Genomic DNA, 15278 nt, shown 5'->3' on the forward strand with positions numbered 1-15278 from the left:
GATGGCCACCTCCGGCGATTCGGAGGAAATCTTTGCTAAGGGGTCCTTTTTTTTTTTTTTTTGGGGCCCAGGGGTCCAATTCAACTGAAGAAAGAATCTTCAAGGAGTCTTCAGGGATTCTTCGGTGAAGATTTTGGCGCTAATACGAAGACTATCATTTTCTCAAACTACAGCATAGTCACTCATGTAATGATGGCCACCTCCGGCGATTCCGGAGGAAATCTTTGCTAAGGGGTCCTTTTTTTTTTTTTTTTTGTGGGGCCCAGGGGTCCAATTCAGCTAAAGAAAGAATCTTCAAGGAGTCTTCAGGGATTCTTCGGTGAGGATTTTGGCGCCAATACGAAGACTATCATTTTCTCAAACTAGAGCATAGTCATTCATGTAATGTTGGCCACCTCCGGCGATTCCGGAGGAAATCTTTGCTAAGGGTCCTTTTTTTTTTTTTTTTTTTGTGGGGCCCAGGGGTCCAATTCAGCTGAAGAAAGAATCTTCAAGGAGTCTTCAGGGATTCTTTCGGTGAGGATTTTGGCGCCAATACGAACACTATCATTTTCTCAAACTAGAGCATAGTCACTCATGTAATGATGGCCACCTCCGGCGATTCCGGAGGAAATCTTTGCTAAGGGTCCTTTTTGTTTTTTTTGTAGGGCCCAGGGGTCCACCTCAGCTGAAGAAAGAATCTTCAAGGAATCTTCAGGGATTTTTCGGTGAGGATTTTGGCGCCAATAAAAAGACTATCATTTTCTCAAACTAGAGCATAGTCATTCATGTAATGATGGCCACCTCCGCGATTCGGAGGAAATCTTTGCTAAGGGGTCCTTTTTTTTTTTTTGTGGGGCCCAGGGGTCCAATTCAGCTGAAGAAAGAATCTTCAAGGAGTCTTCAGGGATTCTTCGGTGAAGATTTTGGCGCCAATACGAAGACTATCATTTTCTCAAACTAGAGCATAGTCAATCATGTAATGATGGCCACCTCCGGCGATTCCGGAGGAAACCTTTGCTAAGGGGTCCTTTTTTGTTTTTTTTTTTTTGTGGCCCAGAGGTCCAATTCAGCTGAAGAAAGAATCTTCAAGGAGTCTTCAGGGATTCTTCGGTGAAGATTTTGGCGCCAATACGAAGACTATCATTTTCTCAAACTAGAGCATAGTCATTCATGTAATGGTTGCCAACTCCGGCGATTCCGGAGGAAATCTTTGCTAAGGGGTCCTTTTTTGTTTTTTTTTTGTGGGGCCCAGGGGTCCAATTCAGCCGGGACCCTTGTTATACTGCTGAAGAAAGAATCTTCAAGGAGTCTTCAGGGGATTCTTCGGTGAAGATTTTGGCATATACGAAGACTATCATTTTCTCAAACTAGAGCATAGTCATTCATGTAATGATGGCCATCTCCGGCGATTCCGGAGGAAATCTTTGCTAAGGGGTCCTTTTTTTTTTTTTTTTTTTTTTTAACCCAGGGGTCCAATTCAGCTGAAGAAAGAATCTTCAAGGAGTCTTCAGGGATTCTTCGGTGAAGATTTTGGCGCCAATACGAAGACTATCATTTTCTCAAACTAGAGCATAGTCATTCATGTAATGATGGCCACCTCCAGCGATTCCGAGGAAATCTTTGCTAAGGGTCCTTTTTTTTTTTTTTTTTGTGGGGCCCAGGGGTCCAATTCAGCTGAAGAAAGAATCTTCAAGGAGTCTTCAGGGATTCTTCGGTGAAGATTTTGGCGCCAATACGAAGACTATCATTTTCTCAAACTAGAGCATAGTCATTCATGTAATGATGGCCACCTCCGGCGATTCGGAGGAAATCTTTGCTAAGGGTCCTTTTTGTTTTTTTTTTTTTGTGGGGCCCAGGGGTCCAATTCAGCTGAAGAAAGAATCTTCAAGGAGTCTTCAGGGATTCTTCGGTGAGGATTTTGGCGCCAATACGAAGACTATCATTTTCTCAAACTAGAGCATAGTCATTCATGTAATGATGGCCACTTCCGGCGATTCCGGAGGAAATCTTTGCTAAGCGGTCCTTTTTTGTTTTTTTTTGTGGGGCCCAGGGGTCCAATTCAACTGAAGAAAGAATCTTCAATGAGTCTTCAGGGATTCTTCGGTGAAGATTTTGGCGCCAATACGAAGACTATCATTTTCTCAAACTAGAGCATAGTCATTCATGTAATGATGGCCACCTCCGGCGATTCCGGAGGAAATCTTTGCTAAAGGGTCCTTTTTTGTTTTTTTTTTTTGTGGGGCCCAGGGGTCCAATGCAGGTCAAGAAAGAATCTTCAAGGAGTCTTCAGGGATTCTTCGGTGAAGATTTTGGCGCCAATACGAAGACTATCATTTTCTCAAACTAGAGCATAGTCATTCATGTAATGATTGCCACCTCAGGCGATTCCGGAGGAAATCTTTGCTAAGGGGTCCGTTTTTGTTTTTTTTTTAAGGGGCCCAGGGGTCCAATTCAGCCGGGACCCTTGTTATACTGCTGAAGAAAGAATCTTCAAGGAGTCTTCAGGGATTCTTCGGTGAGGATTTTGGGGCCAATACGAAGAGTATCATTTTCTCAAACTAGAGCATAGTCATTCATGTAATGATGGCCACCTCCGGCGATTCCGGAGGAAATCTTTGCTAAGGGGTCCTTTTTTTTTTTTTTTGGGGCCCAGGGGTCCAATTCAGCTGAAGAAAGAATCTTCAAGGAGTCTTCAGGGATTCTTCGGTGAGGATTTTGGCGCCAATACGAAGACTATCATTTTCTCAAACTAGTGCATAGTCACTCATGTAATGATGGCCACCTCCGGCGATTCCGGAGGAAATCTTTGCTAAAGGGTCCTTTTTTTTTTTTTTGTGGGGCCCAGGGGTCCAATTCAGCTGAAGAAAGAATCTTCAAGGAGTCTTCAGGGATTCTTCGGTGAGGATTTTGGCGCCAGTACGAAGACTATCATTTTCTCAAACTAGAGCATAGTCATTCATGTAATGATGGCCACCTCCGGCGATTTCGGAGGAAATCTTTGCTAAGGGGTCCTTTTTTGTTTTTTTTTGTGGGGCCCAGGGCTCCAATTCAGCTGAAGAAAGAATCTTCAAGGAGTCTTCAGGGATTCTTCGGTGAAGATTTTGGCGCCAATACGAAGACTATCATTTTCTCAAACTAGAGCATAGTCATTCATGTAATGATGGCCACCTCCGGTGATTCCGGAGGAAATCTTTGGTAAGAGGTCCTCTTTTGTGTTTGTTTGTGGGGCCCAGGGGTCCAATTCAGCCGGGACCCTTGCGTGGAGAAGGTGGCATATTCTAAACCTGGGGTGTAAAAAAAAAAAAAAAAAAAAAATGCCAGCCTCAAAAAATAGAACTTTCAAAATTTCCGACGTAACTAACCCTTGTTAGTACAGTTCTATTAATTTTCGGGATGTAAAATTTTTTGGGCCAATATTTCCAGTTTCCAAAAATCGATGAATGGAAATTCAGACTTGCATAATTCTAAAATGACTCTTAGCTACGGGGCCTCAAAGTCGATTTTTTAGTTTATACAATAAAAATTCAGGCATCCAAAACTCAGCAAGGCCTGAACGTATTGATGTTTTGTATGAATTTTTTTAATAGAACGGATCAAAACAAAGGGGCTCTAATTGGAGCCTCATGTCCGTGGCAGGTTCCCTCTCGGCTATGGGACCTCAAAGTTGGTGTTTTTTGTTAATTTTACATATGATCCTTGCAATTTCAAAATGACACCTGCATTACTTACAAGGTTACAGGAACCTTGAAACTGAAAAATCACACATGGAATACTACAACAGAGTGCCAATGATGATAGGCTACCAGCTATATAAATGGTAGAAATTACCCTTGAAATTGAAAAATGACACCTGTTATACTGCTGAAGATAGAGTATTCAAGGAGTCTTCAGGGAATCTTGGGTGAGGATTTTGGAGCCAATACGAAGACTATCATTTTCTCAAACTAGAGCATAGTCATTCATGTAATGATGGCCACCTCCGGCGGTTCCGGAGGAAATCTATGCTAAGGGGTCCTTTTTTGTTTTTTTTTGTGGGGCCCAGGGGTCCAATTCAGCCGGGACCCTTGTTATACTGCTAAAAAAAGAATCTTCAAGAAGTCTTCAGGGATTCTTCGGTGAGGATTTTGGCGCCAATACGAAGACTATCATTTTCTCAAACTAGAGCATAGTCATTCATGTAATGATGGCCACCTCGGGCGATTCCGGAGGAAATCTTTGCTAAGGGGTACTTTTTTTTTTTGTGGGGCCCAGGGGTCCAATTTAGCTCTAGAAAGAATCTTCAAGGAGTCTTCAGGGATTCTTCGGTGAGGATTTTGGCGCCAATACGAACACTATCATTTTCTCAAACTAGAGCATAGTCATTCATGTAATGATGGCCACCTCCGGCGATTCCGGAGGAAATCTTTGCTAAGGGGTCCTTTTGTTTTTTTTTTATGGGGCCCAGGGGTCCAATTCAGCTGAAGAAAGAATCTTCAAGGAGTCTTCAGGGATTCTTCGGTGAAGATTTTGGCGCCAATACGAAGACTATCATTTTCCCAAACTAGAGCATAGTCATTCATGTAATGATGGCCAACTCCGGCGATTCCGGAGGAAATCTTTGCTAAGGGGTCCTTTTTGTTTTTTTTGCGGGGCCCAGGGTCCAATTTAGCTGAAGAAAGAATCTTCAAGGAGTCTTCAGGGATTCTTCGGTGAAGATTTTGGCGCCAATACGAAGACTATCATTTTCTCAAACTTGAGCATAGTCATTCATGTAATGATGGCCACCTCCGGCGATTCGGAGGAAATCTTTTGCTAAGGGGTCCTTTTTTTTTTTTTTTTTTTGTGGGGCCCAGGGGTCCAATTCAGCTGAAGAAAGAATCTTCAAGGAGTCTTCAGGGATTCTTCGGTGAAGATTTTGGCGCCAATACGAAGACTATCATTTTCTCAAACTAGAGCATAGTCATTCATGTAATGATGGCCATCTCCGGCGATTCCGGAGGAAATCTTTGCTAAGGGGTCCTTTTTTGTTTTTTTTTTTTTTTATGGGGCCCAGGGGTCTAATTCAGCTGAAGAAAGAATCTTCAAGGAGTCTTCAGGGATTCTTCGGTGAAGATTTTGGCGCCAATACGAAGACTATCATTTTCTCAAACTAGAGCATAGTCATTCATGTAATGATGGCCACCTCCGGCGATTCGGAGGAAGTCTTTGCTAAGGGGTCCTTTTTGTTTTTTTTTTTTTTTGTGGGGCCCAGGGGTCCAATTCAGCTGAAGAAAGAATCTTCAAGGAGTCTTCAGGGATTCTTCGGTGAAGATTTTGGCGCCAATACGAAGACTATCATTTTCTCAAACTAGAGCATAGTCATTCATGTATGGCCACCTCGGCGATTCGGAGGAAATCTTTGCAAGGGGTCCTTTTTGTTTTTTTTTGTGGGGCCCAGGGGTCCAATTCAGCTGAAGAAAGAATCTTCAAGGAGTCTTCAGGGATTCTTCGGTGAGGATTTTGGCGCCAATACGAAGACTATCATTTTCTCAAACTAGAGCATAGTCATTCATGTAATGATGGCCACCTCCGGCGATTCCGGAGGAAATCTTTGATAAGGGTCCTTTTTTTTTTTTTGTGGGGCCCAGAGGTCCAATTCAACTGAAGAAAGAATCTTCAAGGAGTCTTCAGGGATTCTTCGGTGAAGATTTTGGCGCCAATCTGAAGACTATCATTTTCTCAAACTAGAGCATAGTCACTCATGTAATGATGGCCACCTCCGCGATTCGGAGGAAATCTTTGCTAAGGGGTCCTTTTTGTTTTTTTTTGTGGGGCCCAGGGGTCCAATGCAGCTGAAGAAAGAATCTTCAAGGAGTCTTCAGGGATTCTTCGGTGAAGATTTTGGCGCCAATACGAAGACTATCATTTTCTCAAACTAGAGCATAGTCATTCATGTAATGATTGCCACCTCATGCGATTCCGGAGGAAATCTTTGCTAAGGGGTCCTTTTTTGTTTTTTTTTAAGGGGCCCAGGGGTCCAATTCAGCCGGGACCCTTGTTATACTGCTGAAGAAAGAATCTTCAAGGAGTCTTCAGGGATTCTTCGGGGAGGATTTTGGCGCCAATACGAAGAATATCGTTTTCTCAAACTAGAGCATAGTCATTCATGTAATGATGGCCACCTCGGCGATTCCGGAGGAAATCTTTGCTAAGGGGTCCTTTTTTGTTTTTTTTTTGTGGGGCCCAGGGGTCCAATTCAGCTGAAGAAAGAATCTTCAAGGAGTCTTCAGGCATTCTTCGGTGAGGATTTTGGCGCCAATACGAAGACTATCATTTTCTCAAACTAGTGCATAGTCACTCATGTAATGATGGCCACCTCCGGCGATTCCGGAGGAAATCTTTGCTTAGGGGTCCTTTTTTGTTTTTTTTTGTTGGGCCCAGGGGTCCAATTCAGCTGAAGAAAGAATCTTCAAGGAGTCTTCAGGGATTCTTCGGTGAGGATTTTGGCGCCAATACGAAGACTATCATTTTCTCAAACTAGAGCATAGTCATTCATGTAATGATGGCCACCTCCGGCGATTCTGGAGGAAATCTTTGCTAAGGGGTCCTTTTTTGTTTTTTTTTTGTGGGGCCCAGGGCCCAATTCAGCTGAAGAAAGAATCTTCAAGGAGTCTTCAGGGATTCTTCGGTGAAGATTTTGGCGCCAATACGAAGACTATCATTTTCTTAAACTAGAGCATAGTCATTCATGTAATGATGGCCACCTCCGTCGATTCCGGAGGAAATCTTTGGTAAGAGGTCCTCTTTTGGGTTTGTTTGTGGGGCCCAGGGGTCCAATTCAGCCGGGACCCTTGCGTGGAGAAGGTGGCATATTCTAAACCTGGGGTGTAAAAAAAAAAAAAAAAAAAAAAAAAAAAAAAAAAGATGCCAGCCTCAAAAAATAGAACTTTCAAAATTTCCGACGTAACTAACCCTTGTTAGTACAGTTCTATTAATTTTCGGGATGTAAAATTTTTTGGGCCAATATTTCCAGTTTCAAAAAATCGATGAATGGAAATTCAGACTTGCATAATTCTAAAATGACTCTTAGCTACGGGGCCTCAAAGTCGATTTTTTAGTTTATACAATAAAAATTCAGGCATCCAAAACTCAGCAAGGCCTGAACGTATTGATGTTTTGTATGAATTTTTTTAATGGGACATGATATATTCCTTACTTGCTTAGGCATGACTGAGAGAAAGTAGAACACCTACCCGTTCTCGAACGAGAATGAAGCCCGTATGGAAGCCACAGGGTATGGGCGTCGGGTCAGACTCGTACCATCCAAGGTCAGCTTTCCAGTTGAGCTTGACCTGTGTTCCCGTTATGGAGGTCAACACCAAGTGGACAACTTGGGCCCGGCAGCGTATGGTCCGACACCATCGAAACCTTAGGAAGAAAAGAAGAGAAAAGCTTTACTGGTCCACTTTTACATCAAATGGTTCAGTTATGTTAATTTTTACCAAAGACCGAAAGTACTCCACTATATGTCTATGTGTATAATAACCTAATGATTGGTTCCCCTTAACTAATCGTCAAGATAAGCATTCATGACTTTAATCATTACACTCATGACTATTTAATGTGTTCGCACACACAGTTATCTTCTGTGAGTATATTAACATATTCGATTGAGGTGGGAGGCAGCCAAAGTGGAATATGGCATGAGCTAGTATCCTCTTTCTACACGACCTGCTGAGAACGGGAATGTTAAGATCTGCAGCCAAAGGGGAAGGGAGTACACAAACACAATATTATAAATTTATATATATATATATATATATATATATATATATATATATATATATATATATATATATATATATATTTACGATCAAGAATTCATGGAAAGGCGTTCTATTTGCATACATTTCTTAATGCCTTTTCAAGCCTGAAAAAGCGGTTAAAAACTGTCTATCATAGCCTTCACTACCGATAAGGGTAGGTGTTCTGTGCCCCTTTGCTGTTATTTGTCTTCCCCTTTTTGTTCCTTTTTGCTCTTTGTTCTGCCAAAGATATAAATAAGGTGAAAAATAAATTTTCAACCTTGAAAATGCATCAAGCGGTGTGAAACGTCGGCTGTTGAATAAATGTATACAATTAGAACGCCTTTCCATGAACTCTTGATCGTGTATCAACCGAGCTGCTACTTCTGTCTACTGATTATATATATATTTAAATATATATATATATATATATATATATATATATATATATATATATATATATATATATATATATATATACACATACATACATATATATATATATATATATATATATATATATATATATATATATATATATACACATACATATATATATTATATATTATATATATACTGTATATATACAGTACATATATGTATATACTGTATATATACACACACACATATATATACATATCAAGCCACAAACATCGTTTAATAACCAATTCACAAGGAATAATTTACACCCAAGTGGAACTATAAATGATAAGAGGAATTATAACTTACAGCGCGTGGCATACTACGCTCGCAAATGGCGACCCAGAATAAGCCCTAAGACTACCATGCAGCACGATAACTCCTACTCAGCCTACCACGAACCACAATTAAAACAGTAAATTACAATTTAGGGCATCTTACTTAATCTCTGGCTGGAAATCTCCTTCGTCGGCCATGTTGAGCGGGAGCAGGGAACGCGCATCTCACGGGACCTCGACTGCGCACCTGCAGGAGACAAGAGAGTGAGCTAGGATGCCATTTCAAAGGCAAATCCACACAACTACAGTATACTGCTACTACTAGTACTAATAATCTAATACGAATGAGGTTTCTCGATCCTCTGAAATTCTTACAAGTGCAGTTCTCGGATTGTATTGTTAGCGATGACATAAACTTGAGACTTAGAATATACAAAATGCATTTCTAAAGGTATGGGACTTAAAATAAATCTAAGAATACGAGAAATAAAAAAAAAGGAAGAAACAACACTAGATGGAGAAGGCTTTAATGAGGCTGAATCGTTCAAATACTTAAGAACAATATTCAGTACAGGTTCTCTGGAGTTAGAATTTAGTGAAAGAGTAAAATGGAAATCGGACGATGGGCAGAATGAATGAGATTTGAAAATTAAATGAACTGAAATTACTGTATATACGAAGAGTAAGATTATGTATAAATCTAGTACCTGCAGTACAGTTTCAAAAAGAATATTGATGATCTAATGGTGGGATGAAGTTAGAAATGTCATAGGGGAAATGACGGTGATTACTTTAACATTTTCCTTAAAAGAATGATACGAGTGCCCAGAAAAATCTCTAATTTGATGACCACAGAGGACCTTGAAAAATATGTCAAGTGAACCAAGTTTTTTTGTAATAATGCAGGATGTTTGCTTTGAAACAGCTATTATATGCACTGAGAAAAAATATACATAAAAAAAGTTCCTCGTGGTACCCATTTCTTGACGTACTTTTCTTTTTCATTTCATACAGACAGGAGTGTCAAGACTTATTACTATAAAAACAAAATTGCCAAATAAATATTCATTATATTACAACAGAAGAAAACAACGATTTCACAGAAAAGTTAATGACTATATTGCTTCTAAGAGAATTTATGTTTTTATTTTTTTTTAAAACAAGGTTATACCATCTTGTTATATATCACTAAAAAACGTGCTATCCTTACTTGATTACCGCATTCGTTATCATTATTCCATAATTTTCGTCCTAATTAGCTCATTTTAAAATTAACTGCATTAGGCAATTGGTGGACCAACGGGAAACCCGACTGTGTTTGTTGGCTGTTTACGAATATATCAACAACTAAGATACAAAGAAATTGCAACATGAACAGTAACGCCAAATCCCTTGTTTAATAAAAACATTAGTATCTTCATGTACATCAAAAAACAAATCCCTTCATATGCAAATAATATTCCCTGATTTTTCAAATGTACATATTATATACTGACTGCATCAACATTAGTAAAATTATCACCTAAGAATCTCTGTATACACAGGCATCTCCAAATACGTATCTGTCTGCTGAAAATTTAAATGGAAAATAGCAAATACACACACAAAATTTCCCTTTGTTGAGAATCGAAAGTTTTCATCCCTGTAAAAACCAAACGAGTCCAACATATTCTGGTATCTACAGAAAATCAAGCAATTGCTAATAAACAAATTTTCTCTTGTATAGTTTCCGATAATTCCCCTCCCACTTCAAAGTGAACAACAAGAAAACTCAATACTCATATATATATATATATATATATATATATATATATATATATATATATATATATATATGTGTGTGTGTGTGTGTGTGTGTGTGTTTTTATGTGTGTGTGTGTTTATGTGTGTGTGTTAATGTGCCTACGTTAATAATCTTCACGATATCCAAGATAATGTAATATGCACAATATTTCATACACTATAGAGCTTCCTATGCCTAGAAAGCTACTGCTCACAAAAACGAGTCTCAGCGTATGTTCTTATAAAATACATATATTATTATTATTATTATTATTATTATTATTATTATTATTATTATTATTAATATTATTATTATTATCATTATTCAGAAAATGAATCCTATTCACATGGAATAAGCCCACAGTGGCCACTGGCTTGAAATTCAAGTTTCCAAAGGATATGTTATTCATTCGAAAGCAGTAACAGAAGGTAAAGGAAAATTCAGAAAGACGAGATCAGTTATTACAGAAGCAGATAAATTAACAAATAAATAAATAAATAAATAAATAAATAAATAAATAAATAAATAAATAAATAAATAAATAAATAAAAATGTAAGTAATTACTGAAATACAAAGAGAATTGTATTAGGGCAGCAATGCACTGCATCTTCATTTGAACTAAGCTCCAACTGCACGACATCCTCAGGGAGACTGTTCCACAGTTCAACTGTGTGAGGAATAAAGGACCTCTGGAACTGAGAAGTTCGACAGCGAGGCACATTTACTGCATATTGGTGCTGTTGTTCAGCAAATCTGGTTGCTCTCTCTCGGCAGGAAAAGGGGATCAGGGATCAATTGTGAATGTGAAAGATCTCTGTTGAAATGCAACTTACGAAAGGTTGACAAACAAGAGACCATCCGTCGATGGTCCAAGTCATAACTGCTATTAAGAAATCAACATAAATCTTATGTGTGAATAAATACGAATTTTCCTGGCAGACAAACAAAAAAAGAAAACAAAACGTTAAGAGCATGGGTCTATGTTTTTTTTTTTATTATTTTTGCAAATATTGGTGCATGCATAAATAGACACAAAGGCAAGTTTCTGGAAAAGGAAGCGGTCCCAATCCCAGCAAAGTTGTAATTGACCTTGGAAAACTTTGGGTTCCCCTTTTATCAAAATTGCAGGCACATAAATTTTTTTCGGGTCGAAAACAGCACATATTCTTTGCTCTTTTTTTATCAAAAGTGATACAAATAGAAAGGTATTCATTATTCGCATAAACACCGAGAGAAAAATAATTATTAAACACAGTCATATGCAGTTATCTCTGGTTCCTCTAAATTTAAAATAATACAAGCAGTTGAATTTGGAGACAGAAAAATTTAACCAGAATCTATAATTAATATTATCATCATTATTACCAGCAGGACGTTCTACAAATTCGTACTTTTATTATAAAACTGCATACTTCAATTGCTAATGCATACGTCATCACCATCTCATCAAAAGCAACTGACACGCAAAATTTAATGGCCCCATAAAACTACTTCAGCAGCACAAACGTACTGTAATTTGAGACAACACCCCAATTAAGCAAATTCCGGGTACATAACATAACCCGCTTAAAAGTTGTTGTGGCACCTTCGTGACTGTGAGAACGCAACCTGCTTTCTCAAGTTAATATCAGTCATTGGGGAAATAAAACGCAACCCTCTGTTAAATTCATACGAGTACAGAGGAGAAAATATAACCAAGTTGGTTTATGAAGACATGAAATAAATAACCATGACCGGACAAATAACAACAGTTGGTCTGGAATACTTGTTGCAAACAATTTGAGATACTACTTTATATTTTTTTATTTAAAAATATGAATGAGTTGCTTTAGAGAAGCTGACATACGTATGACGTACGTTAAGTTACTTGTGTGTGTGTGTGTATATGTATGTATGTATATATATATATATATATATATATATATATATATATATATATATATATATATATATATATATATATATATATATAATGTAGATATATGTATGTATACATAATACATATTTATCTAAGATTTCACTTGTTAAGATTATGCGTAAATAGACATAGAGACATAGAATAATATTCTCTAGTTGCAGATATTCGTATAGACAAAAGGGCACCACTCGTAATAGTGTTTGCATATACTTAGTCAGAGCTTCTGAGTGAATCAAGTCAGAAGATCAAAGGTTAATGGGAAACAGAGGAGCAATTCGTTCCTCGGCATATGGTCGCTTGTGAAGGGAGCCGTTGTCCCCCTACGTGAAAAACATGCAAAATAATACCTAGTGCTGGCATCTGTTTAGCAGGAGAGAGTTCTATATAAACGAGGTGGAGGGAAAGAGAATTAAGGGCAGCTAAGTTTGGGCAGAGTGTGTGAAGTGAAATTAGTGCCGCCGAATCAAAGACAAGAGACCAGTTGTTAAACTTAGTAGAATTGCGGCGTCTCCCAAAGTCTCGGTACCGTTACCCATAAAGAAACAGGTGGAAGAGAAATTACTATAACTCTTTAAGACTCTAATAAATGTAATAAAGGGAAAACACGGTTTATTTCAACACCGAACAAACTAAACTGTTTTAATATAGCTGACATCTGAACAAGATAAAAGCAAGATTACGAAAATTATCTTCACAGATTATTCAACAGTGCAACAGATATGGCTTTTCAAGGAATAAAATCCTATTACACACACACACACACACACACACACACACACATATATATATATATATATATATATATATATATATATATATATATATATATATATATATATATATATATATATATATATATATATATATATATACACACACACACACACACACACATATATATATATATATATATATATATATATATATATATATATATATATATATATATATATATATATATATATATATATATATTTACATATATTGCAACGGATGGGACCTCTTTTCCGTGCAACCTCACCGGTTTTTACCTCCATAGCATAATTGAAAGAGAAATAAAAATTAATTTCAATTATTAATTACTAGAACTGTGGGTTTCCACTCACCCCTTCATAAACTCTCTCCTTCATTCCCCAAAATGGTTAATCAAACCCCTCCCTCTGTTCAAAATGACTGGCTGAGGTCTTGATTTCCAGGGAACCGTTGTACCTTCTCACCGTCAAACAAGGCAAGGAAGGAGCCAAAAAAGAGAAAGTTGGTGCCACACATCATCCTGAACTCCTCCATGAGGGTTAACCGATGCCATGCGGTCATTATAGAAAATGTGATGAAGATTGACCTTTGCGCCATCTACAAGAGACACGATGCGTAATCCCCGAAGGTTATTTATAGATGATGCAACAGAAATCCAGAGAAAATTGCTCCAAATGCCACCCAGCACAGATGTCCTGAACCTTGCCTGTCCTTCTGAACCTTCCACGTGTTCGACCTTGAGGCTCGAACCAGTATACTTTGTAGTGGAATTCCTCCATCACCAGCGCCCTACCGAACGAGGACACTGTTATCTTGACGAAGATAGGCTTTGACTGTGGAATCTCTCGGCTCGATCCATGTGCAGTCCCTCTTCTACCCCCCACTGCAATGTTCCCTGTTATGAAGACATTTTCGGAGTAGAATATTTATTCTGTGTAAGATTCATTACTTTGGCGGGCCCTTATTTTTACCTGCCCAGTAATTCGTCAGTCTTCTGATCTGTGTTTGTTATGTAAATATAATTATTTAAGAGAACCTTTGAGTTTATGTAACTTCCCTCACATGAAGAAGGCCCTAGGCCATAGATTTCCCTTGTTTGCCTACGAATTGTTCAGATATTGAGTCAGATGTGTAACAATTAAAGGAACTCCCTGCATTCATCCGTTGCAGCCCAGAATCAAGTAAGTATCCCTCGGACATTCTTAGCAACTGGCGTACCTTGCCAAGTATGCAACTGTTTTGCAATTATCAGCGAAATAGCAACTTCTAGCTGGTCTACATAATTAGAGACAACCCTGATATCATACCCCCTCCATTTTAAGCACATGAGAAGAGCCAGCTCCACAGCATAAGTACGTGTCGAAATATTTTGTTTAGGGTTTTGCTAGGTGCAAAACGTGACTGCAATCAGCATTAAGTAATTGATAGACCACGTGCACGCCAATTTAGCTCACATGAGGAGAGAGAGCATATTAACAATTCCACAAGATTTTTGTGCTGTTGTATGTTAGCTGCATGTTTTAGGAATAGGAAGCTAGGGAACAACTCAATCGAAGAGTTAATGAAAAGGAATAGAGCCCCTATTCCTTCGCCCACATGATAAAGACAATTTGAAGGTCCCAAATTCTCAGATAGGCACACTGTAGGCGACTACCAAGGCTTTGACTCCAGCTGTTTTTGCATTGCTGGATTTATCCTAGCTCTCTCTCTCTCTCTCTCTCTCTCCCTCGCTTGATCAATAGGAAAAGCTAGAAGTATTTAGGAATCTAAATTTCTGCTCTCAAGACAAGAGAATAGTAAATTCTCACAAGGAATCTTCAATTCCAGGCCATGTGGGCCCATCCCTAACCGTCCTCCATCTTTGATTTGTGAGTTCCATTAGAAATTCCATTTTATAAAAACCGCATGCACGGCGCCCATACATAAATACCTTTCTTTTGCTAGCTAATTTTTATCCATACATCCATGCACCTTGCCGCATTTTTTAAAGTAATAAACCTTTTATTATTTAACTGAGTAGGCTATTCCTCGGCGAGCTGTAGTATTCCTGTCAATTTATTTATTGACGAATATATAAGCGAGAATTTCCTCGTTCATTCATTACTGCGGGAGGCCCGACTTGGGAAAAAGGGTAGGCCCAGGTAGCAAAAGCCAGACACGCAGTCAAGAGACCCCCACACCAACACCCGCCTGACTCACCCATTGACAGCAGATGTGACGAGACCAGAAATAAACATTGGAGTACCATTAGTCATGTGCGAGCTAAGGTTTGTTTTGATAACGGAGAATAACAATTTCTTTCCCTCCCAACGCATAACCTCAGCAGTCCGGACTGCCCCCATGCATGTTATAAAATTTAGTATTTTTGTCTTACCCTCGT

General features: G+C 38.6%; 1 protein-coding gene across 3 annotated transcripts in view; it reads right to left on the reverse strand.

The window, feature by feature from the left end:
- Window positions 1-15278, reverse strand: part of LOC136852626 (uncharacterized) — a 200956-nt gene that overhangs the window by 123130 nt on the left and 62548 nt on the right. For all 3 annotated transcript variants that reach the window (XM_067127549.1, XM_067127551.1, XM_067127550.1), the window contains 2 exons: window positions 8607-8690; window positions 7194-7368 (listed from right to left, as the gene is read on the reverse strand). In XM_067127549.1, the coding sequence (XP_066983650.1) occupies window positions 7194-7368; window positions 8607-8641 (210 nt within the window). In that variant the 5' untranslated portion in view covers window positions 8642-8690. The remainder of the gene's footprint in view (window positions 1-7193; window positions 7369-8606; window positions 8691-15278) is intronic.

This window comes from Macrobrachium rosenbergii, chromosome 25, assembly GCF_040412425.1.
Source record: "Macrobrachium rosenbergii isolate ZJJX-2024 chromosome 25, ASM4041242v1, whole genome shotgun sequence".
NCBI lineage: Eukaryota > Metazoa > Arthropoda > Malacostraca > Decapoda > Palaemonidae > Macrobrachium > Macrobrachium rosenbergii.